Source organism: Pimephales promelas, chromosome 8 (genome assembly GCF_988280905.1).
Source record: "Pimephales promelas chromosome 8, fPimPro1.hap1.1, whole genome shotgun sequence".
Taxonomy (NCBI): domain Eukaryota; kingdom Metazoa; phylum Chordata; class Actinopteri; order Cypriniformes; family Leuciscidae; genus Pimephales; species Pimephales promelas.
Genome location: NC_142776.1, coordinates 3,223,160 through 3,250,154, shown reverse-complemented (window position 1 = coordinate 3,250,154; position 26,995 = coordinate 3,223,160). Strand labels below are relative to the sequence as shown.

The 26,995-nt window shown below is 39.3% G+C and overlaps 1 protein-coding gene across 2 annotated transcripts in view; it reads right to left on the bottom strand.

The window, feature by feature from the left end:
* Positions 1-9,995: 9,995 nt before the first annotated feature.
* The window catches only part of tlk1b (tousled-like kinase 1b), a 30,390-nt gene continuing 13,390 nt past the window's right edge, over positions 9,996-26,995 (bottom strand). For both annotated transcript variants that reach the window (XM_039683192.2, XM_089133739.1), the window contains exons 10-22: positions 26,873-26,983; positions 25,759-25,895; positions 23,963-24,148; positions 23,694-23,760; positions 21,553-21,650; positions 21,086-21,167; positions 20,008-20,099; positions 19,839-19,928; positions 19,577-19,746; positions 17,008-17,143; positions 15,042-15,153; positions 14,849-14,956; positions 9,996-11,807 (exon numbers count right to left, since the gene is read on the bottom strand). In XM_039683192.2, the coding sequence (XP_039539126.1) occupies positions 11,643-11,807; positions 14,849-14,956; positions 15,042-15,153; positions 17,008-17,143; positions 19,577-19,746; positions 19,839-19,928; positions 20,008-20,099; positions 21,086-21,167; positions 21,553-21,650; positions 23,694-23,760; positions 23,963-24,148; positions 25,759-25,895; positions 26,873-26,983 (1,554 nt within the window). In that variant the 3' untranslated portion in view covers positions 9,996-11,642. The remainder of the gene's footprint in view (positions 11,808-14,848; positions 14,957-15,041; positions 15,154-17,007; positions 17,144-19,576; positions 19,747-19,838; positions 19,929-20,007; positions 20,100-21,085; positions 21,168-21,552; positions 21,651-23,693; positions 23,761-23,962; positions 24,149-25,758; positions 25,896-26,872; positions 26,984-26,995) is intronic.

Below are 26,995 nucleotides of genomic sequence, written 5' to 3'. Positions count from 1 at the left end.
AAAAAAACGACAGTGTTACCCCTTTTGTTTTTTTTCATTTTTGGGCGAAAAATGAAGTTTCTCCAATCTTCTCAAAACTCTGGATTATGATAGAGGGCTGTGAGACTTTGACCTGAGTGCAAAAATGGAGGCTCTAGACCCTTCCAGAGCTGAGATATCGAAATTCAAAATTTCGACCCGAAAAAAAAAAACGACAATGTTACCCCTTTCGTTTTTTTTCATTTTTGGGCGAAAAATGAAGTTTCTCCAATCTTCTCAAAACTCTGGATTATGATAGAGGGCTGTGAGACTTTGACCTGAGTGCAAAAATGGAGGATTTAGACCCTTCCAGAGCTGAGATATCGAAATTCAAAATTTCGACCCGAAAAAAAACGACAGTGTTACCCCTTTTGTTTTTTTTTCATTTTTGGGCGAAAAATTAAGTTTCTCCAATCTTCTCAAAACTCTGGATTATGATAGAGGGCCACGAGACTTTGACCTGAGTGCAAAAATGGAGGATCTAGACCCTTCCAGAGCTGAGATATCGAAACTCAAAATTTCGACCAGAAAAAAAAACGACAGTGTTACCCCTTTCGTTTTTTTTCATTTTTGGGCAAAAAATTAAGTTTCTCCAATCTTCTCAAAACTCTGGATTATGATAGAGCGCCACGAGACTTTGACCTGAGTGCAAAAATGGAGGCTCTAGACCCTCCCAGAGCTGAGATATCGAAATTCAAAATTTCGACCCGAAAAAAAAAAACGACAGTGTTACCCCTTTCGTTTTTTTTTCATTTTTGGGCAAAAAATTAAGTTTCTCCAATCTTCTTAAAACTCTGGATTATGATAGAGGGCTGTGAGACTTTGACCTGAGTGCAAAAATGGAGGATCTAGACCCTTCCAGAGCTGAGATATCGAAATTCAAAATTTCGACCCGAAAAAAAAACGACAGTGTTACCCCTTTCGTTTTTTTTCATTTTCGGGCGAAAAATTAAGTTTCTCCAATCTTCTCAAAACTCTGGATTATGATAGAGGGCTGTGAGACTTTGACCTGAGTGCAAAAATGGAGGCTCTAGACCCTTCCAGAGCTGAGATATCGAAATTCAAAATTTCGACCCGAAAAAAAAACGACAGTGTTACCCCTTTTGTTTTTTTTCATTTTTGGGTGAAAAATTAAGTTTCTCCAATGTTCTCAAAACTCTGGATTATGATAGAGCGCCACGAGACTTTGACCTGAGTGCAAAAATGGAGGCTCTAGACCATTCTAGAGCTGAGATATCGAAATTCAAAATTTCGACCCGAAAAAAAAAACGACAGTGTTACCCCTTTCGTTTTTTTTCATTTTTGGGCGAAAAATGAAGTTTCTCCAATCTTCTCAAAACTCTGGATTCTGATAGAGGGGCGCGAGACTTTGACCTGAGTGCAAAAATGGAGGCTCTAGACCCTTCCAGAGCTGAGATATCGAAATTCAAAATTTCGACCCGAAAAAAAAAACGACAGTGTTACCCCTTTCGTTTTTTTTTTCCTTTTCGGGCGAAAAATTAAGTTTCTCCAATCTTCTCTAAACTCTAGATTCTGATAGAGGGGCGCGAGATTTTGACCTGAGTGCAAAAATGGAGGCTCTAGACCCTTCCAGAGCTGAGATATCGAAATTCAAAATTTCGACCCGAAAAAAAAACGACAGTGTCACCCCTTTCGTTTTTTTTCATTTTTGGGCGAAAAATTAAGTTTCTCCAATCTTCTCAAAACTCTGGATTATGATAGAGGGCTGTGAGACTTTGACCTGAGTGCAAAAATGGAGGATCTAGACCCTTCCAGAGCTGAGATATCGAAATTCAAAATTTCGACCCGAAACAAAAAAACGACAGTGTTACCCCTTTCGTTTTTTTCGTTTTCGGGCGAAAAATTAAGTTTCTCCAATCTTCTCAAAACTCTGGATTATGATAGAGGGCTGTGAGACTTTGACCTGAGTGCAAAAATGGAGGATCTAGACCCTTCCAGAGCTGAGATATCGAAATTCAAAATTTCGACCCGAAAAAAAACGACAGTGTTACCCCTTTCGTTTTTTTTCATTTTTGGGCGAAAAATTAAGTTTCTCCAATCTTCTCAAAACTCTGGATTATGATAGAGCGCCACGAGACTTTGACCTGAGTGCAAAAATGGTGGCTCTTGACCCTCCCAGAGCTGAGATATCGAAATTCAAAATTTCGACCCGAAAAAAAAACGACAGTGTTACCCCTTTCGTTTTTTTTTTCGTTTTCGGGCGAAAAATTAAGTTTCTCCAATCTTCTCAAAACTCTGGATTATGATAGAGGGCCACGAGACTTTGACCTGAGTGCAAAAATGGAGGCTCTAGACCCTTCCAGAGCTGAGATATCGAAATTCAAAATTTCGACCCGAAAAAAAAAACGACAGTGTTACCCCTTTCGTTTTTTTTTTTCATTTTTGGGTGAAAAATGAAGTTTCTCCAATCTTCTCAAAACTCTGGATTATGATAGAGGGCCACGAGACTTTGACCTGAGTGCAAAAATGGAGGCTCTAGACCCTCCCAGAGCTGAGATATCGAAATTCAAAATTTCAACCCGAAAAAAAACGACAGTGTTACCCCTTTCGTTTTTTTTCGTTTTCGGGCGAAAAATTAAGTTTCTCCAATCTTCTCAAAACTCTGGATTCTGATAGAGGGGCACGAGACTTTGACCTGAGTGCAAAAATGGAGGCTCTAGACCATTCTAGAGCTGAGATATCGAAATTCAAAATTTCGACCCGAAAAAAAACCGACAGTATTACCCCTTTTGTTTTTTTTCGTTTTCGGGCGAAAAATTAAGTTTCTTCAATCTTCTCAAAACTCTGGATTATGATAGAGGGCCACGAGACTTTGACCTGAGTGCAAAAATTGAGGCTCTAGACCCTTCCAGAGCTGAGATATCGAAATTCAAAATTTCGAACCGAAAAAAAAAAACGACAGTGTTACCCCTTTCGTTTTTTTTTCATTTTTGGGCGAAAAATGAAGTTTCTCCAATCTTCTCAAAACTCTGGATTCTGATAGAGGGGCGCGAGACTTTGACCTGAGTGCAAAAATGGAGGCTCTAGACCCTTCCAGAGCTGTGATATCGAAATTCAAAATTTCGACCCGAAAAAAAAACGACAGTGTTACCCCTTTCGTTTTTTTTCATTTTTGGGTGAAAAATTAAGTTTCTCCAATCTTCTTAAAACTCTGGATTATGATAGAGGGCCACGAGACTTTGATCTGAGTGCAAAAATGGAGGCTCTAGACCCTTCCAGAGCTGAGATATCGAAATTCAAAATTTCGACCCGAAAAAAAAAAAACGACAGTGTTACCCCTTTTGTTTTTTTTTATTTTTGGGCGAAAAATGAAGTTTCTCCAATCTTCTCAAAACTCTGGATTATGATAGAGGGGTGTGAGACTTTGACCTGAGTGCAAAAATGGAGGATCTAGACCCTTCCAGAGCTGAGATATCAAAATTCAAAATTTCGACCCGAAAAAAAAAACGACAGTGTTACCCCTTTCGTTTTTTTTCATTTTTGGGCGAAAAATGAAGTTTCTCCAATCTTCTCAAAACTCTGGATTATGATAGAGGGCTGTGAGACGTTGACCTGAGTGCAAAAATGGAGGATCTAGACCCTTCCAGAGCTGAGATATCGAAATTCAAAATTTCGACCCGAAAAAAAAACGACAGTGTTACCCCTTTCGTTTTTTTTCATTTTCGGGCGAAAAATTAAGTTTCTCCAATCTTCTCAAAACTCTGGATTATGATAGAGGGCTGTGAGACTTTGACCTGAGTGCAAAAATGGAGGCTCTAGACCCTTCCAGAGCTGAGATATCGAAATTCAAAATTTCGACCCGAAAAAAAAACGACAGTGTTACCCCTTTTGTTTTTTTTCATTTTTGGGTGAAAAATTAAGTTTCTCCAATCTTCTTAAAACTCTGGATTATGATAGAGGGCCACGAGACTTTGACCTGAGTGCAAAAATGGAGGCTCTAGACCCTTCCAGAGCTGAGATATCGAAATTCAAAATTTCGACCCGAAAAAAAAAAAACGACAGTGTTACCCCTTTTGTTTTTTTTCATTTTTGGGCGAAAAATGAAGTTTCTCCAATCTTCTCAAAACTCTGGATTATGATAGAGGGCTGTGAGACTTTGACCTGAGTGCAAAAATGGAGGCTCTAGACCCTTCCAGAGCTGAGATATCGAAATTCAAAATTTCGACCCGAAAAAAAAAACGACAATGTTACCCCTTTCGTTTTTTTTCATTTTTGGGCGAAAAATGAAGTTTCTCCAATCTTCTCAAAACTCTGGATTATGATAGAGGGCTGTGAGACTTTGACCTGAGTGCAAAAATGGAGGATTTAGACCCTTCCAGAGCTGAGATATCGAAATTCAAAATTTCGACCCGAAAAAAAACGACAGTGTTACCCCTTTTGTTTTTTTTTTCATTTTTGGGCGAAAAATTAAGTTTCTCCAATCTTCTCAAAACTCTGGATTATGATAGAGGGCCACGAGACTTTGACCTGAGTGCAAAAATGGAGGATCTAGACCCTTCCAGAGCTGAGATATCGAAACTCAAAATTTCGACCAGAAAAAAAAACGACAGTGTTACCCCTTTCGTTTTTTTTCATTTTTGGGCAAAAAATTAAGTTTCTCCAATCTTCTCAAAACTCTGGATTATGATAGAGCGCCACGAGACTTTGACCTGAGTGCAAAAATGGAGGCTCTAGACCCTCCCAGAGCTGAGATATCGAAATTCAAAATTTCGACCCGAAAAAAAAAACGACAGTGTTACCCCTTTCGTTTTTTTTCATTTTTGGGCAAAAAATTAAGTTTCTCCAATCTTCTTAAAACTCTGGATTATGATAGAGGGCTGTGAGACTTTGACCTGAGTGCAAAAATGGAGGATCTAGACCCTTCCAGAGCTGAGATATCGAAATTCAAAATTTCGACCCGAAAAAAAAACGACAGTGTTACCCCTTTCGTTTTTTTTCATTTTCGGGCGAAAAATTAAGTTTCTCCAATCTTCTCAAAACTCTGGATTATGATAGAGGGCTGTGAGACTTTGACCTGAGTGCAAAAATGGAGGCTCTAGACCCTTCCAGAGCTGAGATATCGAAATTCAAAATTTCGACCCGAAAAAAAAACGACAGTGTTACCCCTTTTGTTTTTTTTCATTTTTGGGTGAAAAATTAAGTTTCTCCAATGTTCTCAAAACTCTGGATTATGATAGAGCGCCACGAGACTTTGACCTGAGTGCAAAAATGGAGGCTCTAGACCATTCTAGAGCTGAGATATCGAAATTCAAAATTTCGACCCGAAAAAAAAAACGACAGTGTTACCCCTTTCGTTTTTTTTCATTTTTGGGCGAAAAATGAAGTTTCTCCAATCTTCTCAAAACTCTGGATTCTGATAGAGGGGCGCGAGACTTTGACCTGAGTGCAAAAATGGAGGCTCTAGACCCTTCCAGAGCTGAGATATCGAAATTCAAAATTTCGACCCGAAAAAAAAAACGACAGTGTTACCCCTTTCGTTTTTTTTTTCCTTTTCGGGCGAAAAATTAAGTTTCTCCAATCTTCTCTAAACTCTAGATTCTGATAGAGGGGCGCGAGATTTTGACCTGAGTGCAAAAATGGAGGCTCTAGACCCTTCCAGAGCTGAGATATCGAAATTCAAAATTTCGACCCGAAAAAAAAAACGACAGTGTCACCCCTTTCGTTTTTTTTCATTTTTGGGCGAAAAATTAAGTTTCTCCAATCTTCTCAAAACTCTGGATTATGATAGAGGGCTGTGAGACTTTGACCTGAGTGCAAAAATGGAGGATCTAGACCCTTCCAGAGCTGAGATATCGAAATTCAAAATTTCGACCCGAAACAAAAAAACGACAGTGTTACCCCTTTCGTTTTTTTCGTTTTCGGGCGAAAAATTAAGTTTCTCCAATCTTCTCAAAACTCTGGATTATGATAGAGGGCTGTGAGACTTTGACCTGAGTGCAAAAATGGAGGATCTAGACCCTTCCAGAGCTGAGATATCGAAATTCAAAATTTCGACCCGAAAAAAAACGACAGTGTTACCCCTTTCGTTTTTTTTCATTTTTGGGCGAAAAATTAAGTTTCTCCAATCTTCTCAAAACTCTGGATTATGATAGAGCGCCACGAGACTTTGACCTGAGTGCAAAAATGGTGGCTCTTGACCCTCCCAGAGCTGAGATATCGAAATTCAAAATTTCGACCCGAAAAAAAAAACGACAGTGTTACCCCTTTCGTTTTTTTTCGTTTTCGGGCGAAAAATTAAGTTTCTCCAATCTTCTCAAAACTCTGGATTATGATAGAGGGCCACGAGACTTTGACCTGAGTGCAAAAATGGAGGCTCTAGACCCTTCCAGAGCTGAGATATCGAAATTCAAAATTTCGACCCGAAAAAAAAAACGACAGTGTTACCCCTTTCGTTTTTTTTTTCATTTTTGGGTGAAAAATGAAGTTTCTCCAATCTTCTCAAAACTCTGGATTATGATAGAGGGCCACGAGACTTTGACCTGAGTGCAAAAATGGAGGCTCTAGACCCTCCCAGAGCTTAGATATCGAAATTCAAAATTTCAACCCGAAAAAAAACGACAGTGTTACCCCTTTCGTTTTTTTTCGTTTTCGGGCGAAAAATTAAGTTTCTCCAATCTTCTCAAAACTCTGGATTCTGATAGAGGGGCACGAGACTTTGACCTGAGTGCAAAAATGGAGGCTCTAGACCATTCTAGAGCTGAGATATCGAAATTCAAAATTTCGACCCGAAAAAAAACCGACAGTATTACCCCTTTTGTTTTTTTTCGTTTTCGGGCGAAAAATTAAGTTTCTTCAATCTTCTCAAAACTCTGGATTATGATAGAGGGCCACGAGACTTTGACCTGAGTGCAAAAATTGAGGCTCTAGACCCTTCCAGAGCTGAGATATCGAAATTCAAAATTTCGAACCGAAAAAAAAAAACGACAGTGTTACCCCTTTCGTTTTTTTTTCATTTTTGGGCGAAAAATGAAGTTTCTCCAATCTTCTCAAAACTCTGGATTCTGATAGAGGGGCGCGAGACTTTGACCTGAGTGCAAAAATGGAGGCTCTAGACCCTTCCAGAGCTGTGATATCGAAATTCAAAATTTCGACCCGAAAAAAAAACGACAGTGTTACCCCTTTCGTTTTTTTTCCTTTTCGGGCGAAAAATGAAGTTTCTCCAATCTTCTCTAAACTTTAGATTCTGATAGAGGGGCGTGAGATTTTGACCTGAGTGCAAAAATTGAGGCTCTAGACCCTTCCAGAGCTGAGATATCGAAATTCAAAATTTCGACCCGAAAAAAAAAACACAGTGTTATCCCTTTCGTTTTTTTTCCTTTTCGGGCGAAAAATGAAGTTTCTCCAATCTTCTCAAAACTCTGGATTCTGATAGAGGGGCGTGAGACTTTGACCTGAGTGCAAAAATGGAGGCTCTAGACCCTTCCAGAGCTGAGATATCGAAACTCAAAATTTCGACCCGAAACAAAAAAACGACAGTGTTACCCCTTTCGTTTTTTTCGTTTTCGGGCGAAAAATTAAGTTTCTCCAATCTTCTCAAAACTCTGGATTATGATAGAGGGCTGTGAGACTTTGACCTGAGTGCAAAAATGGAGGATCTAGACCCTTCCAGAGCTGAGATATCGAAATTCAAAATTTCGACCCGAAAAAAAAACGACAGTGTTACCCCTTTCGTTTTTTTTTATTTTTGGGCGAAAAATTAAGTTTCTCCAATCTTCTCAAAACTCTGGATGATGATAGAGGGCTGTGAGACTTTGACCTGAGTGCAAAAATGGAGGATCTAGACCCTTCCAGAGCTGAGATATCGAAATTCAAAATTTCGACCCGAAAAAAAAACGACAGTGTTACCCCTTTCGTTTTTTTTCATTTTTGGTTGAAAAATTAAGTTTCTCCAATCTTCTCAAAACTCTGGATTATGATAGAGCGCCACGAGACTTTGACCTGAGTGCAAAAATGGAGGCTCTAGACCCTCCCAGAGCTGAGATATCGAAATTCAAAATTTCGACCCGAAAAAAAAACGACAGTGTTACCCCTTTCGTTTTTTTTCATTTTCGGGCGAAAAATTAAGTTTCTCCAATCTTCTCAAAACTCTGGATTATGATAGAGGGCCACGAGACTTTGACTTGAGTGCAAAAATGGAGGCTCTAGACCCTTCCAGAGCTGAGATATCGAAATTCAAAATTTCGACCCAAAAAAAAAAAACGACAGTGTTACACCTTTCGTTGTTTTTTTTTTCGGGCGAAAAATTAAGTTTCTCCAATCTTCTCAAAACTCTGGATTATGATAGAGGGCCACGAGACTTTGACTTGAGTGCAAAAATGGAGGCTCTAGACCCTTCCAGAGCTGAGATATCGAAATTCAAAATTTCGACCCGAAAAAAAAAACGACAGTGTTACCCCTTTCGTTTTTTTTTCATTTTTGGGCAAAAAATGAAGTTTCTCCAATCTTCTCAAAACTCTGGATTATGATAGAGGGCTGTGAGACTTTGACCTGAGTGCAAAAATGGAGGATCTAGACCCTTCCAGAGCTGAGATATCGAAATTCAAAATTTCGACCCGAAAAAAAAAACGACAGTGTTACCCCTTTCGTTTTTTTTCGTTTTCTGGCGAAAAATGAAGTTTTTCCAATCTTCTCAAAACTCTGGATTCTGATAGAGGGGCGCGAGACTTTGACCTGAGTGCAAAAATGGAGGCTCTAGACTCTTCCAGAGCTGAGATATCGAAATTCAAAATTTCGATCCGAAAAAGAACGACAGTGTTACCCCTTTCGTTTTTTTTTTTCGGGCGAAAAATGAAGTTTCTCCAATCTTCTCAAAACTCTGGATTATGATAGAGGGGCGTGAGACTTTGACCTGAGTGCAAAAATGGAGGCTCTAGACTCTTCCAGAGCTGAGATATCAAAATTCAAAATTTCGACCCGAAAAAAAAAACGACAGTGTTACCCCTTTCGTTTTTTTTTTTTCGGGCGAAAAATGAAGTTTCTCCAATCTTCTTAAAACTCTGGATTCTGATAGAGGGGCGTGAGACTTTGACCTCAGTGCAAAAATGGAGGCTCTAGACCCTACCAGAGCTGAGATATCAAAATTCAAAACTACGACCCGAAAAAAAAACGACAGTGTTACCCCTTTAGTTTTTTTTTTTTCGGGTGAAAAATGAAGTTTCTCCAATCTTCTCAAAACTCTGGATTCTGATAGAGGGGCGCGAGACTTTGACCTTAGTGCATAATGGAGGCTCTAAACCCTTCCAGAGCTGAGATATGGACATCCCACGTAGCATTATGCCATTATAAAAATAGTGAGTTCGTGGACGGTGGAATTATGGGATGGCGCTTGGTGCTACGGACTCCCAATGCCCTCTATCAGAATCCAGAGTTTCAAGAAGATTGGAGAAACTCGTTTTTTTGCACCAAAAAACAACAAAAAACAACAGGTGTACCACTGGATCATTAATATAATTACTAGATGCAAAGCTTTACTGGCATTTGATTGGATGACAAACATCCAATCTCATGGTCTGCAGCCTTTAAACTAGGTGAAATGCTCCAAAGTTAAAAAAAGGGGGCTGACATGTGATGTCCATTGTAATGGACACAGGGTCTGAATGGGTTAACCTTTTTAATTTTTTAAGTATATAAAAAAGTAAGTATTGTAAATAGGTATTTAAATTTTTTTTTATACAGACAGATTTCCGAAGGATCATGTGACTCACTGAAGACTGGAGTAAGGGACTGATGCAAACTCTGTTTTGCATCACCAAAATAAAATATATTTTAATTTTAGTATATAATTCCAATAATGGATTTCTATTTTAATATATCCATTATTATTACAATATTACGGTTTAGTCCAACGTTTGGTTCTGTCCAGCAAGGGCCCTGAAAGCAAGCAAAGCAGCAGCTCTGATATCACTGATAATCATGTCAGCACAAACACCAAAGGAAAGAAAGCACATGCATCCAAATATTTTCAAAATGTTTATTTCTCTTTTGGCTACATTCTCTACAATCGCAGCAGCACTTTAGAGACAGATCACCAATATGTTGAGCTGAAAACTGCTTCTGGGGTTTGAAAGAGTATTTAGAGAGAGAGGAAACAACAAAAGCTGAGATTCTTCCCCTGAAAACAGACTCTGGAAGCTTTGACGAGTTTGATCGCGGTCCGGTCCACGTCGATCGGAGATGCTGACCTGACTCAGGCTCCGGGATCAGCGAGGGTTGCTAAGCAACATGACAGCACTGGGTCTGGGCATAAAGGGGTTAAACGATCATGGGTGGGGTCCGGCCCATCTTCCGTCTGCTCAAACACACACACACACACAGACACTCAGACTCACAACACACCTCAATCACAACCACATGGAGTTTTTTTCATGCCGTTTCCTGGTAAATCAAATTTATATTTGGTCGGATTCTGAATAAATCATAGAACTAAAAGCAACATCGGGTAGCAGCGAGGTGATGCTGCATCAGACGACTAAATTTACAAACAAACGGAGAAAATATGAAAACCTGCCGAGGGTTGGATTCAGTAAATACGCAGGCGTGGTTTGAGAGGTCTACTGAGACGACTCTATTTACGGCGTCTCCTCCCACATGCAGGACGCCCCGGTCGGTGAAACTGCTCTCATCACACTGATCTAGAACATGTGCAGCTCATTTTACACCCCAAAATCCAAATAAATAAATAGTCGACCTAAAAAAATCAATTTTGACAATATATGGCAATTACATGTATGGAAAAGACATTGTATGCATACATCATTGTAGTATGAGATGTGACAATTTTGATTTGTTTTACAGTTATAAAAGAGTATATATATAAATTCTTTATAACAGTAAAATTCAATCAAAATAGTGTCACAATAAATGTAAATTTGGGCCAAACGCTCCTAAAACAGCCTTCGTTTCTTTAATGCAAATTAAAATACAATTTTCATGCTTGTTTTGGGGGTGAAAAATGACCTGGACATTATTTGTATTGATTCATCCATCCATTTTTTTTAAATATTGCGCCCATTTAAACATAAGCTGACAATGTTCATACATGTTGCTTTGAAGTGAAACAGACAGTACTTTGTAACACACAAACACCTTGCAATCTGTGGCCAACATGAACAGCCAACATATAACGCGTGGCGTAAAACATCCATTCTCTGGTGCACGCACACAAATTCTTAGACACCTTTGTGCCACATTAAAACACTCGTTCGTCTATTTCCAATCACACTACAATTAATTGCCTCTAAATTTCACACTTACACAAAACAAAACACCCCTTTACTGAGGCGTAGCTCAGGGAGGATATCAACAAGAAGCTAACACGTTAGCGCAACCCTCCCAAATCTACTCCACAAAATGCCTCGGGTAAAAAAAAAAAAAATCCATTTTCAAATGGTTCTAGCTCTGACTGACATCTGGATCCACACAGGAAATGACATCAGTCATTCCTGCCCCAATATCAATGGCAGTCACCGTGGCCGGTGTGGGTGGGTGTGTCCTACAGCCTGTCAGCTGATACATAGCTCCTCCCCCTTCCGGTCCACCCCGAGGTGTCGAAGGGAGGGAAATCACCATCAGAACCATCAATCGCGATCGATCAGCCAATGAGATCAGTAGGAGATTATTCCTGAAGAGGCGGGGCTGGCGGGCGTGGCCTGCAAGTTCCCCGACGAATTGGACCGTCTCATGTGAGGAAGGAGGTACGAGTCGCTGCCCAGTTGGTGGACGTCAAACCGGTCCTCCTTTCTGTAAGCCAGACAGCGGCGGATAAACGCCTGCGGAGGACGAGAAACAACTTGTTCAGTGTCATTCCCACACATGCGTTTTAGGGTTGCGCGATTAATCGCAATTTAACCCTTCTATTATCTTCATTTGTGTCTACACTCATTATCTTTGGGGTTTCCAGGGACCCCAGACAATAACATTTAATTTTGAAGCAGTATAATATATATATTTTTTTATAATTTCATTTTACTCTATCTATTAATGTTTTTACTCAACATTTGTGCAGTTTTTAGAGGATTTTTGATATCTTTTAAAATTCTATAAATTAATAAATAAATATTTATTTAAATAGGCTTTTTACAAAAAAGCGGCATTGTATGTAAAATTTACTTTATAACAGACCCAGATTTCTAATTTTCATTCATGGACATAACATGGATCATTTAACATGGTTTAATGTAAGATTTGACAATTTTTTGGAAATGCAGTTTTAAAATAAAAAAATATCACTTTAACCACTAGATGGCCATAGACCTCCACTATAAGCTATTTGCTATTTGACTAACCAAACTATATATATTTCACAAGTTTTTCCAGTTAATTCGGTCGGTACCTAAAAAGTACCAAACTCGGTACCCAGCCAGTGTGTGTGTGTGTGTGTGTGTGTGTGTGTGTGTGAGAGAGAGACGCCCTCTGGTGTTCAGATGGATCAGCCGTACTTCACTGACAAGCTGCACATAAAATAATCTCACCCTTTGCTAAATCGCGTGCAGTTTCATTACGATTATTTTTTTTTCTTAGACATTACATAGCATTAAATCAATACAAACAAACATGGAAAAAACAAAACAGAAACGACAGCAAGACACACATACACAAATAAGTTGCCTGGGTAACAAAAAAACAAAACAAAAAAAAACAAGAATGCAATGCATCCACCCAAAAATGAAAAATCATGTCATCATTTACTCACCCTCAAGTTGTTTCAAACCTTTCTTTCTTTTGTTGAACACAAAGGAAGATATTTTGAAGAATGATTGGACCTCTGGCACCATTAGCCGCGTTTCCACTGCCGGGCCAGGGCCGGGCCGTGCTAGTGCGTGCCAGGGCCAGTCGCGTTTCCACTGTCACTTCCGGGGCTTGATCGGGGCTTCCTCAGGGCCAACGGCCAGGATTTCTGGCCCGTCGAATACCTTGGGCCAGCTCGGGCTAGAGGCGTGCTCAAGGTAAAAGGCGGAGTTTATCGGTGTTATGGAACGTTATGATCTGAAGCAAGATGCACATAGTGGTGTCCATGTTTAACCGATTAACCGTTTAAAATTGCATAACATTTTAATTTGAACTGTAGGCCTATGCCAAATGCTGCGCAACAATATATAGGCTATATATAGCTACATATCGACGAATTTTCAGATATTTGTTTGATTTTTTTGCCCCTTAAACATTTAAAATATTTGACAAATTAATATGAAAAAAAAAAAATATTTTACTGGTTTTCTGAGGCCAAATTAGAACCTGGAAATGATATTTTCCCCGCAGTGCTGAATGAGAAGAGCCGTAACCACAGCCTACAGAAAGGGGATTTATGGGTGATTTATAGGCTATAGCCTAATAAATGTGTCTGATAATAAAATAATATAAAATAACGAGGCATTAATTGTTTATTAATAAACTATTGTTTTCTAAATGATTTTCGGCTAAAAACATATCTCCATCTCCGGATGCACATTTAGAGAGAAATTAAGCTACATAAACATAGAAGATATTGGCTTTCGATTCGAATTTGTTCGTTTTAAATTGGACATTTAAAGCTTTAATCTACAAAGGATATAACCCCTGTAGACTAAAGCTTTAAATGTCCAATTTAAAACGAACAAATTCGAATGCGGTGGCTGTTTCAGGTCTCACGCTTCAGTTCACGGAGATCATGAAGCGCGCCTTGATTAATTGTTAAAGCACAACGTTTTCTTGTTATAAATAAATGTATTTGCAAATAATGTATTATTATTTTCTGTATGACCAGAAATTAAAGAGTATTTTAAAATGTTTCCACTGAAAGAAATGCAATGAAACTGTTCACATGGGCGTCTCGCAGCCATCAGTGCGTGCTCCACACACACTGGATATGCGCTGATATTTGTCAAAAATATTGTGTTTATTTGTGCTCTGTTCCTTTTTTGGATAAAGGCGTCTTCTACATATGCAGCCTAATAAAATGTTACAATAATGATGATGATGGTTATTATTATTATTATTATTTGCAGACACGGAGTTTTTGTGAAATGGACGTTTTGCTTATTTTCAATTGGCAATTTCAGTTTGAAGGGTGATGGAAATGGGGCTTTAACTGCTCCGTACTTGCTGCGTTTTATTTCTATAAATTAATTTCGTTTCAAATGGGGTCCAATCAGTTATTAAAGGTGTTAAAAATTTACTCTGTATCTCGAGGTTGCGGCGCGCACACTATGCACCGAGTATTAACCGATGGGCCTCGGTTAACGATTAATGAATAACTTGAAAACGTGCCCGCAGCCCTACTTGTTATATCGCGCAAAAAATCGCTGCTTGAAATGGAGAATCGCCTGTACTGGTCTCGGGACACTATTGCAGCCACTACGGCAGGTGAGTTAATATACATGCTATCTTCCTAATTTAAAAAATAAATTAATTCATAATACCCGCTGAAATGGGTTGGGTTTTATGACGTTTGATCCTGAAAGGCGTGTTAGGGGTGGGGTCTGGGGCAGCGCTGTGGGGCTACTGGCCCGGCAGTGGAAACGCAAGCCAGGTGCTTGAGGCCCGAGGCCACTAGCTCGGCCCGGCTCGCTGTTAGCTCTGGCCCAGCCCTAGCCCGGCAGTGGAAACGCGGCTATTGACTTCCATAGTATTTTTTTTTACTATGGAAGTCAATGGTGCCAAACAATCGTTCAAAAGAAAGAAAGGTTTGAAACAACTTGAGGGTGAGTAAATGATGACATGATTTTTCATTTATGGGTTGAGTGTCCCTTTAAGAGGAAAAAAAAGGAGGAATATAGATTTGCAGTTTTCAACGCTTTGGGTTCATTGCGATTAACACATTCGCAATACTGACCTTGGCCTCGTTGCTAGCCACGGGTTTGGCAGGAAACTGCACCTCAGTGGCTTTCAGGATGGTGTTCTCTTGAAGGATGTCTTGCTGGGACTGATTATGGCCAAACGGCTGCAGAATGACAAAAGATTCAATGCAGCTTCATCCTAAAATGCAGTTTACATCAATAGGCGTGTTTCTAAACACTGAGCCTTACCTTTCGTCCATACAGGCACTGGAAGAAGATGACGCCCACAGACCACACATCTACTTTATTAGAGATCTTTGGAGGCTCTTTACCAACAACAAAACACTCTGGCGGCAAATACCTAAAAAAATAAATAAAAAAAATTTACATTTGGTTTTAAAATATTAGTGGGAAAAAATCTACTTTTTTTTTTAAATGGAACAGTTTATTGAACCAAGACAATAAAATGCATGTTTTTGAGACATCAAAACTTGTATGGTTCACATAGTGAGAATATGGAGCTCATAATAGTTGAGTTAAAAACATGGGAACTCAAACTGAGGAAAAGTATACTATTTACTGCAAATGCTGATATTTACATAATATGGCCAAAAAGTAAGATTAAATTCTAGTAGCTTGTAATGTAAATCAATGAGATATTTGTAAAAGTATAACAGACCAGTTGCATAAAATGCATAAAAGGCCCCGTTTACAGCCGGTACTAAGATGCACTTTGGTCGATCGGATCGCAAGTGGACGAAATTAAATACAGGAATAAACGGGGTCTAAAACATTTTGAGGTTGTCCACTCGCTTTTACCAAACGCTCATTTGGTCGAATGTGTTCAAACAGCCACAAAAGACCGTCGACTGACGCCATGCGTAACCATTATAGGAAGATCGCTAGAATCTTTGTCGACAGAAGACCCAAGTTTGATTTAAAGATGAAATGTATTTATGATGCTCTCCGTGTGTTTTTCCAATGTCTCCGGTCACATTCATATGTAAATTGCCCGAGATTATTTCATCCATTGGATTGAAAGACCTGAAAAAACCCATACATTTATTAGCCCATAGACTCTAGCCTTGAAGAAATCAGGACAGAAGTGGTCAAAAGTGGACAAAAGAGACGGATTAAAACACCAGGTGTAAACGGGAATGTCTTCCTCGTCTACTTGTGATCCGATCGATCAAAACAAATCTTAACACCAGGAGTGAACAGGGCCTAAATATCATATGTCACTATGCTTAGATTTATGACCAAAGCTCTGTAGTTTTTACTTTGGGGAGGAAAATGTATAATGCCATACAGTGATGACTGACAGATGAACATTCCTCATATGCCTGATGGATCATATTTGATGCATACATTTAACATGATTTTTTTTTTAAAAACAAAAAGAGAAATTTAAAGCTACACTGTGTAACTCTGTGTAACTTAGTTCTTTCAAAACACTTAGTTCTTTCACAAATATATGTGCTCATTAATGTATATTTACTTCGTTCAAGTAATAAAGTACTCTCGTGAGTGTATAATATGCCATTGAAAATGCATTCGGGTAAGGGGATTAATGTCGGTCGCCATGTTGCCCCTCCATCTTGAAAGTACATTAGCCAAAGAGGGACATACCCGTTAATTCAAGCTACGCCTTTCGCGTTTACGTTTGAGTGAACACTCATGGACGAGGTCGAACTGGAAGCCATATTAATCTTGGACTACACTTGGAGTTAAAACGAAATTGGAATTGAGAAGAACAGAAACTAATATTCACTGGATGGTCATATACATTTTCACCACTAGATGGAGGTAAAAAACACACAGTGTAGCTTTAAGAATCTAAATTTTCACTCTAAAACGTCAAAATAAAAAAATTATAAAAGGTGGTCCATATAATTCTTCTGATGTCATATGGAAATTCCCAGGAAAATGCATGACCAGATAAAAATGTGTACCTTAAATAAAATAAAAACATATGCCAAATGCATAACTGTAAAAGCAAAACAGATGCATGACGTTACTGCCATCATATTTGATTTGAGATCTATGACACTAAAATGATTTTCAGTGAAAAACAACTGGTCTGTTCCTCACAAATTTATGCTGCTATTTCGTCCTCTTTGTCCTCTATTTTCTGTTCCACAACACAATTATGTTTGGAATGTCAAAGGATTGAGTTTTTGACTAGACAATGTTGTGTTTTTAGCTGGACACTGACCAGTAGGTTCCGGCTCCCTGTGATGTCAGGTCCATCCCGTCCACTCCGTAGCTGTCGTCATCCATGATTTTAGACAGGCCAAAGTCTGTGATCTTAATCTCCCCACATGCTGTTCCATCCACCAACAGGATATTTCCTGAGCAACCCAAAAACAAAACACATACTTCCTATACAGCCTACATGACAAATAACAATCATCCATCCTTAAAACGAGCATTTTTTGCACCCGTTCCCCATTCACACCATGAGGTCTCTATGTCTCTAAGATGAGTTCACGTGTGTGAATGAAAGAGGGCATGGGCTGGGTCCGAAAGCTTAGGGAGCTGACTTGTTGACTTCTGAGATAGCCTAACGGTTTAATGATCAACAACAAAAAAGAGAGCGCTTTCGTGATAACTAAACAAACATTTAATTACTAAAAGAGTAAAAAGATGGTCAATGTGTATTTGCACACAAACCGGCCACTAACTTCCACCTTCATGCAGCATCTTTATTTTTTAGCTCAAGTGGCATTGAGGATTTTGGGATATCATAAGCAGGACACATCTATGATGCCTTCAAAAATCGATCAGATGAAGGGATCTCAGACAGGATGTGATAAGGTTATTAATTCGGCCTTGTTTTTGTAGTACCGCATGCTGCCTCTTGAGGCAGAGTTTTCTCAGAGTTCTGTAGTGGAGGTCTGTGACGGATGGATTTTCATTCTCTCTCCTGACAAAAATATGTAATACTTTATCCCACTCAGTCCCCAGTCTAGTATCTGTCTCGTTCTTGTGTCTAAAGGCCATTTTCCCACTTTCCAGACACAAACGATGCTTCCGATTTCCGGTGACAGACTTGATCATGCTGTTATTATTAGATGATTATAATTTGTCATTTCTTTCTCACGCTTCACATACTCCTACCAGGGTGTGTTCACACTTGTTTTGTTTGATCCGGACCAAAATTAAAATAAAAATGTTTAGCCCTGGTAAGCTTAGCTTTCTCATTTGGCATTTGAACCTACAGATATCAAACCTATGGGTAAACGGATATATTCACAACCTGGTCGGCTTTTATTACAAACATATTTTGCGAGGGCACTTACCGAATATCCAAAACAATGCTGTGTTGTGGGCTAAACGCACTCATTATATGTGTCTAACTTAGCCCTTTATATGATGGTGTTTTGACCAGCTGAGAACTCGAGAAGAGCTTATAAATAGGGATGCACCGAATATTCGGCCGCCGAAAATTTTCGGCCGAAAATGGCCCAAAAGGGCATTTTCGGTTTTCGGAAAGACTTTTATCACCGAAACAATATGGCCGAAATGTTGTGATGACGCAAACAGAAACCGCGACCTGCACGTGCTTCTCTGAAGCAACATGTCTGCGGTGCGGACGTATTTCAGTGAATCTGAACCCGTGAGGAGACGGAAGCCTTGTTTATCCACCTATATCTGCTCTAAACAATGCGCGCCGCCATGACTCCGGTTGCAAGCGGGTCAAGAGCGGTGCACGCGCTGTCTGTGGAGACTCGCGCTGTGGAGGCCGGCGAAAGTATAAACAAGGCAGCGCGAGTCTCCACAGACAGTCTCCAAACAGTCGAGGCGTTTATACTTGACGCGCTCTCCGTTGTACTATTCCTTGAAACGACAGGGGACGTTTTTTTAGTAGGCTATTCCACCACCAATACAAAAATAATCATGTAAAACCCAGTAAACCCTGAGATCATTAAATGTGACATTACAAAAAAATAAGTATATGGGATTGGGAACTATGTATATGTATGTATAGAACTAAATGAATGCTCTCTTAAACATTTAAATACATTCACTAAACATGTTTCATTAAGTTTCATTTACATTTGTATTAAACATGGACCATTGTTCATTTAAAAAGGCCTTTTATGCTAAATTTTTAAAATGTAACTAATTTAGACGTGCAAACTGGGTGCTGGTTTGATGAGAAGTTTGCGCTCGGCTTTGTTTTTGAGAGAACGTTTCATTTTAAAACCTTTCTGCAGGCCAGTAGATTATTATTTAGTGTACACATGAGTGGGGTCAAGTTAAACATTTTAGTTTGAATTTTATTTTATACTGTGCATTGTGCTAAATAAATATTTGCATAATTTGTAATTGATTTAGGCTTTGAAAATGTGATATTAATTTATGCAATTGCAATGCCTTGATTTTAGTAAAGTTTGTACACAGTCATAGCCATAAATGCAATGATACTAATAATTCTTTCGGTTTTCGGCCTTGGTTTCCTCTTTTTCGGTTTCGGCCAAGAATTTTCATTTCGGTGCATCCCTACTTATAAAATGTGTAAAGGAGTCAAAACAGTGTCAGGAATCCCTCCGTCACACAAACCAAGATCTGCAGCGAGGAGACGCGGTTCTGATGCCTGTACTGAATTGTGTTATGAGCAACATCGAAACTAACAACATCACGAAATTAAAACGAACCAGGGTTCGTTTTAATCCAACCAAACATGCCAAGTGTGAACACCCCCCCCCCCAGTATCTTTCATCCCACAGTTCAAAACTGCTCCCGCACCACCGCAGGTAAATAGTGCGTGTTGCATTCACCCGGTTTCAGGTCGTAGTGGATGATGGGCGGTTTGATCTCATTGAGGTATCGGAGGGCGTTGACTATCTGCATGACGATGGAGCGAGCCTCTTTCTCAGACATCAGCTTGTGTTGCTTCAGATAGAAATCAAGATCATTCCCCTCGCAGAACTCGAGAACAGTGCAGAATCTACAACAGGAACGCATCAGGTCAACATTTGTATAGTTGCAAAAACCAGAGCGAGTAAAATGCACAAAACAGACGACTTGGAAAATGCTTACGTGTCAGTGTCCAGAGAAAAGTAGTCGTAAAGTTTGACTATTCTGGGATGGTCCAGTTGCTTGTGGATTCTGTATTCTCGACAGGCATGTCTGGAGTGGACGAAAACAAATGAGCGTGAAAAACTTGGGAGAGAGGGAAAGGAAAAGAAAAAAAAGGTGGGTGACATACTTGTGGTAGTTCTCTTTCTTCTCTTCTCTCCAGTTCTTGTTGAGCTGGTGGATCTTCACAGCAGCATATCGTTGCTCAAACAGGTCGAATGCCTTCACACAACAACAGAAGACGGTTCATTTTTCACAATATAAAGTAAAGTTAATAATTCTATGTTGTCTGTGAACATTTTCTAATGATTGGGTGTTTCATGCCACAGCTGTAACCATATGTTTTATATTACTATAAACAGACTACATTTTTATTTTTTGAAAATTGGTGTCTTTTATGATATTGCATTTGCCGTTCGCATTAAGCAATGCAAAGCTTTCTGTAGTTTTACAAGTTTTTTGTTTTCCTCTTTACAAATATTTCTGGTTTAACTCAGAATAATTTGCAATATGAATGCTAAATATAAATATCTGGATTTTTTTTTTTAACAAAATGTTATAACTTGCCCTGAAATGACTATGTAACAGTTCCATGATCAAATCATGTTTGATAAAATCAAGTTTCTCAATGAAACATGTCAGAATACAGAAGTAAAATGTGTTGTGAAAATGGTTTATTGTTGATTTTAATGTACACTAATGATTTGTATATTGTTTCTGAAAGAAGTCTCTTCTGCTCACCAAGGCTACATTTATTTTTACAAAAAAAAATATTAAAAGCAGGTATTGTGTGTAAAATTATAACAATTTTAAATAAGTGTTTTCTATGTGAATATATAGTGAAATGTAATTCCTGTGATCAAAGCTGTATTTTCAGCATCATTACTCCAGTCTTCAGTGTCCCATGATCCTTCAGAAATCACTCTAATATGATGATTTGCTGCTCATTTCTGATTATTATCAATGTTGAAAACAGTTTTTCCAAATTTTTGTGGAAACCGTGATACATGTTTACAGGAATCTTTGGTGAATAGAAAGTTCAATAGAACAGCATTTATTTGAAACAGAAATCTGTCATCGAATGCTGAATAAAAGCATTCATTTCTGACCCCAAACGTTTGAACAGTAATATATGTATGTGTTGAACAGGAGAGAACACAAACTGTATGAAAGTGAGTGCGTGCATCTAATAATAAAGAAATAAATACCTTATAAACTTCACTGAAACCTCCTCTTCCCAGCAAGTGTAACAGGAGATATCTTTCATTAAGGGTCGGATGGTCTTTAAACCTAAAAACACATCAGGCATATTCACACTTGAAAGATATTCTGAGATTAAGAGTGTTACTATTTATTTTCAGAAGCATATTATAGAGAAATAACTAAAATGGCAATAGAATAGTACCAAAAAACAGTTTTTTAAGTTATAATCATGTCTGAAATCTGTCTTTAAACTTGCATATTAAAATGTTGACGCAGACTTTTTAATTCAGCACAGAGTGGCACACTCTCAAAGTTGATTCTTGTGTACAGCCGACGCAATAACTGAAGTGTGTCTCTGATACAGCGTGTGTATTATATCTGCTCTTTCAGTCCCCTTATTTAAAATCTCCAAAAACAATATTTACGATTTAATTGAAATAATCATATGTAATAAGAAGTGGGCGGGACATACTGAGAACTGTCCTCATTGTTGATTCTTTTAAGTTCTCGAATGTGCAGATTCCTCACGCGCTCCAACCGTTCCAGCTCTGCCTGAATCTCTGCCTCCTCCTGAACACACACACACACATAGGGTTTAAATGCGTTAAGGGAACATTTTCAAAAAAACATAATTCTGTCTGATTTATAAGCTGTTTTCCTCATGGGGACCAAAGATGTCCCCACAAGGACAAGGATTTCAGATATTGCCATCTTTTTGTCCCCATACTGTCACATTTACCTAGACCACACACAGACTTGATACTAACATACTCACGTATGAAAGACAGATTCCAGTGAAAGGACAAAAAGATAGCTTAAAGCAGGGCTATTCAATTAGCTTCATTCGAGGGCCGCATTATTAAATCGAAAAGTTGAGCTGGGCCGATGGGTTTAGCTCATTTATTGACACATAACAGTATCAATAAGTAAGCTAAAAAAAAAAAAGGTTTTGCATTTATTTGGAATGTGGTACCCAACAGTATGCAGACCATAATAAATAGCCTAACTTTTTTACAGCTATATACAAATATATTGAATTATACAATATCATAGCTATTGGTAAGAATTATATTATTAATAATTATTATAAATTAAAATATCCTGACAGTGAGACTTGTGGCTCACAACCATTGTATAAAAAATCCCTAAACAGGTAAACAATTATACACACAATGAATTATATATTCCTCTACCCCCCTAATAAATCTAATGCAAAATAAATGACTATAACATAGTATTCAATATAAATATTACACATTTCTGCCCAAACCATGGTAAATTATTACATTCATGGTAAATGTTTGTAAGGGTGGTGATTAGGGCATTTATAGTATAACTTTGTTCATGATTCTGCTATTTACCTCATCAGTAGTGTTGGGAATGTTAAGGCTGTTTCATCCGATTTAAAACTAGTTAAAATCATTGAGTGATTTGTGGTTTGTAACAGAGAGGAGTGTCCGATTGAAACGCTTCTCAATGGATGTCGCAACGCTGTTTAATAATAGTGTCCGGGAGCGGGAGTAAACGCAACTCCTTTAAGCTTGCGTTCCGTTATCCACTGGCCCGTGCTGCTTAGTTCAAAGTAAACAAGTGAAACAACTGAAACCAGCGCCATTTTGTTCTCTATGTGTTCTTACTGACCGAGAAACCGCTTCAGATGATTCAGTGACAAAACGTTCCGAACGAATCCGAATCGTTTCTGACTGTTATACACGCGCGTTTGGCCAATTCATGAAAAGGAAATAGGAATCGAACCAACGAATGATTAATATCGTTGGTTCAGTCGAGAGAAATACGGGACACACATAATAACTGCTGAAATATTCGGACTGAAAACGTTTCTCTCAGGTCAGTTGGAGCGCTCATACACACAGTGCGTATAGTCATCCAGCTGCACGCGCCACTGCAGCCACGCGCATATCAAACCAAATTTAGCCACACCACCAGAAAATAGGAGGGGGAGGTTGGAGTGCTCTCGGGCCGCATGGAGATGATTGGCGGGCCGCACTTGGCCCGCGGGCCGCCAATTGAATAGCCCTGGCTTAAAGGGTTAGTTCACCCAAAAATAAAAATTCTGTCAGTACGCATCACACACATGACCAGCGTCGGCCAATAGTGAGCCTACGTGTGACGTAGCTTTATGCAATCACATAACGTTAACAGACTACAGGCCCATAGAGAAGGAAGTGAATAGTTAAAATAAAGTCGTTATTTTTGTTTGTTTTTTGCACACAAAAGAGTTCTCGTTGTTTGATAAACTTAAGATTGAGCCACTGTAGTCACTTGGACTATTTTAACGATGTCTTTAATGACTTTTCGATTCCAGCAAGAGTCATTCGCTCAAGAAGCCTATGGACTAGTATGCAGGAGTGATCTTAATATCTTAAATATCTTAATCTTTGTGTTGCGAAGATGAACGAAGGTCTTACGGGGGTTGGAACAACATGAGGGTGAGTAAATACTGACCGAATTTTCATTTTTGGGTGAACTAACCCTTTAAAACATCCTTTCTGCAAGACTGCTTTTGCATGAAGCACCTCTCTGCCTTTTAACCATATTTCTCTGATGCGGTGTGTGTGTGTGTGTGTATTATGTTTATATAGAGAAACTAACCTTTTTGAGATGACCCAGTCTCAGTTTGAAAATTTCTTCTTGCTCATGATACTCTGCCACTGTCAGTCTGCACATTCAATACAAAAGCATTTCAATAAAAGGACCATTTTGAAGACAATATTACCAAAAACATTTGACTTTTTTCTGGTTCTATAAATCATCCATGCTTGCATAACGATCTTAAAATGATGAATTATGTCCTAATTATCTCATTTTTAGTCTGCATTTCGAAGGCAAGAAACGAGTATGTTTGTGTGTTAATATCTCACAGCGTAGGCAGGCTGGGTTTGAGGAAGGGGTCGTTGTCAGCTCCATTGACTGCTTTGGTCTTTCTCTGTTTGGACTCATTGGGGGTCGGGCTCTGGGAGGAGGGTGTGCTGGGAGGTTTGCGCTTTGCTAGAAGTTTCCTCTGCCTCTCAATCTCTTCCCTCTGCTGGTTTATCCACTCTTGCTGCCTATTAAGACAGAAATAGAAAAATATTAAAACCCCAATAAAAAAATAATAACAACAGGCAAATGCAGGACAGAAAAGACTCGCCCTATTTTAATATTTACAATGGTTGATACTTTAATCCAAACTAAATGTGCGATGCATTAACACCAATGTTTGTACAAAAATTCAATATTTAATTATCATTAAAGTTTACAAATATTAAATATAATGTCAAATTCTGTAAATTAGGTCAGTGCATTAACTTTATGCTTTATCTCACATTATGTCTAGAGTCAGCCTCAGATGTCACGCCCAGACTGTTGGCTGAACATATGATGCATAAAGCTCGGTTCACACCACCAATGACACGCATGACAAAGCAACATGATCCCATTCATTTCAATGGAGAGCTAGTCATTTCCGGCGACAGGATATAGCTTGTAGATATGCAAAAAAGTTGAGACATATTTAACTTTATGCAAATGAAGAGGCACTTTCAGAATCGACAACCAATAGGAGTGAAGAGTGCATGTGACCCGTCACTACATTCTGTAGTAGATTGTGTCAGTGGGTGATTCTCAATACTCAAATTGATGCTACCTCGTTTCCTCACTCTCAGGTCCTCCAACACGTGACCCAGAACAGATCAGGTCTATCCTAAGGGGGTGTGGAGCTAAGACGTGAGGAAATGAAACGAAGATGCACAAATAAGAAATGAGAAGCACACAAAAGCAAGATGGAGGACAGATTAATTTAAGCAGTCAACCCTATCATTTTTGATATGTCTCTGTGTACATAGGGTGGTACTTGCTGTGCAAACTGAGGACATGCAGCAACAAAGTCAATGGCAGTGTGAACGCAGCTAAAGGCACACGAAAAGGGAAACATTGAGAGTTTCAAAGTCGTCATCTGATTGTTTGAATTCTACAGGATCTCTGGGAGACGTGTGTGTGTTCCTGGACAGACTTAAAGAACACAAAGTCATTGTGACACCAAACCAGAGATGACCAAACCACCTCATCAGGCCTAACGCGGATGGATTTATTCATTTTAAACAGTAGAGAATGAAAACGCATGTGTAACAGAATAATGGATTCGTGTGTCAGGTCTTAAAGTGACAGCAGCTTAATATCCCTGCTGCCAACTTATGATAATATTAAAAATATGTATGTTGCAGTTTTCCCCCATGATATTGATGTTAAAATTGTGGCCACTGAAAATGCTGAGTGGCTAGTAACTTTGGAAAACCACTAGCCACAGTTGCTGGTGAGCATATAAGGTCATGTCAAGTCCTGAACCTCATGAAAGAAAAAAAAGACATTTAGATTAAAACTGACACAAAGCGCTTATCAGGACCTACTAAACACTGGATTTTCAAAACCATGTGAAGTTCAATGTCTGTTATTGTTGGGAACTTGACTTTATATTTTCACACCCCTAAACATGATACTGAACAAAACGAACTGTGATTGGCTGCTTTTCATGTCAGTCAGACGGCCTCTGGGAGGTTCTTGGCCATTGAAAGCTGCTATGGAATCCTAAGGATTCATAAGGTCTGGTTATATCCAGGTCAAATACTAAAAAATGACGGTCCGTTTCTGCTCTTTTTCCGCGTCTGTGTGCGACTCTTACTTGACCAGGTTCTGGAAGGCATATCCATCTGTCCACTGTTCTGAGTAGGACGCTCCGTGCCGGACTGTAGTGAAGTGCCCCAGACGCAGCCGGTCCTGCATGCTCTTTTCCCGGCAGGACTGCTTCTCTTGAGTGCTCTGGGAAGACGAGAACACACTTAAAGGGATACTTCACCACAGGAAAGATGAATGTGTATTTAAAATGGGTCATTTATGTAGAAGAAATGTGAATATATTTTTGCATTTGGAGCTTTCTAGACTAAAAAAGCCAGAAAATGTATTTTTGGCTTATGTGGATGAAAGACAACAACTCCCAGAATGCACTTGCTTCGCTGCCCTAGGAGGCCACGCCTACCGGTAACAGAGTGCAGTAGGTAAACAACAAGTCTAGGCTACTAGTGATGAGTCTGCCCGAAAATGTGTTTCGAGATCGGCCAAAATGTCCAGGATTGGGCTTTTGCGTTTTACAGTCGCCATTCGTCATGTTTACTGTGGCGAGCGGGACGAGTGAGGGCCGCGGGAGAACGGCGTGAGGCCGGTGGCGTGATTACCGATGAGCGCCACATGTGAGACGCACCGGTCTCGTATCTCTCACGGAGGAGCGGGGATTTTCTTAGCAATGTTAAAACACACATCAACCGATCACTTGTTTAGGTTTCATGTAAACACTACATTCAGATTCACCAATCAGAATGAATTCAGTTAGACTGAAACATGTATGTGTGCATGTAAACAATGAATGGCGACCGCAGAAAGCAAAAGCTGAATCCCGGACATCGACGGCCGGACATGTCTGGGAAAAAGAGGACGGTAACCCCTACTACTCAACTTTCTCCACAGAACAAGAGTCTGCTAGCTTAGCTTCCAAAAAAAGATGGCTGACAACACTATGTGCTCATTCTGTGAGTGAGATCGCCCTCTATGGGCGGGTTGAGGACATGCGGGACAGCCCCGACTACTGACTGTAGTCTTTAGCCTCTGGCCAAAAAATCCTCAGATGACACAAAGTGACTAATTAGCTTAATGCTAAATCCTGAAGTATCCCTTTAAGAGTCCCTCAACTACCCCTGACACTTTAGAAATAAGCAGCTGTGAGCATATCAAACACAGCTCACCTTCTCAATGAGGAGTTTTTTACTCATCGTAGTGCATTTGTTCAGACGCTCCTTGAAACGTTCCAGCAGCTTCTGTTGCTCATCTATCTGTCTGCGGAGGTCACAGTTCGCCTGGGGAGAAAA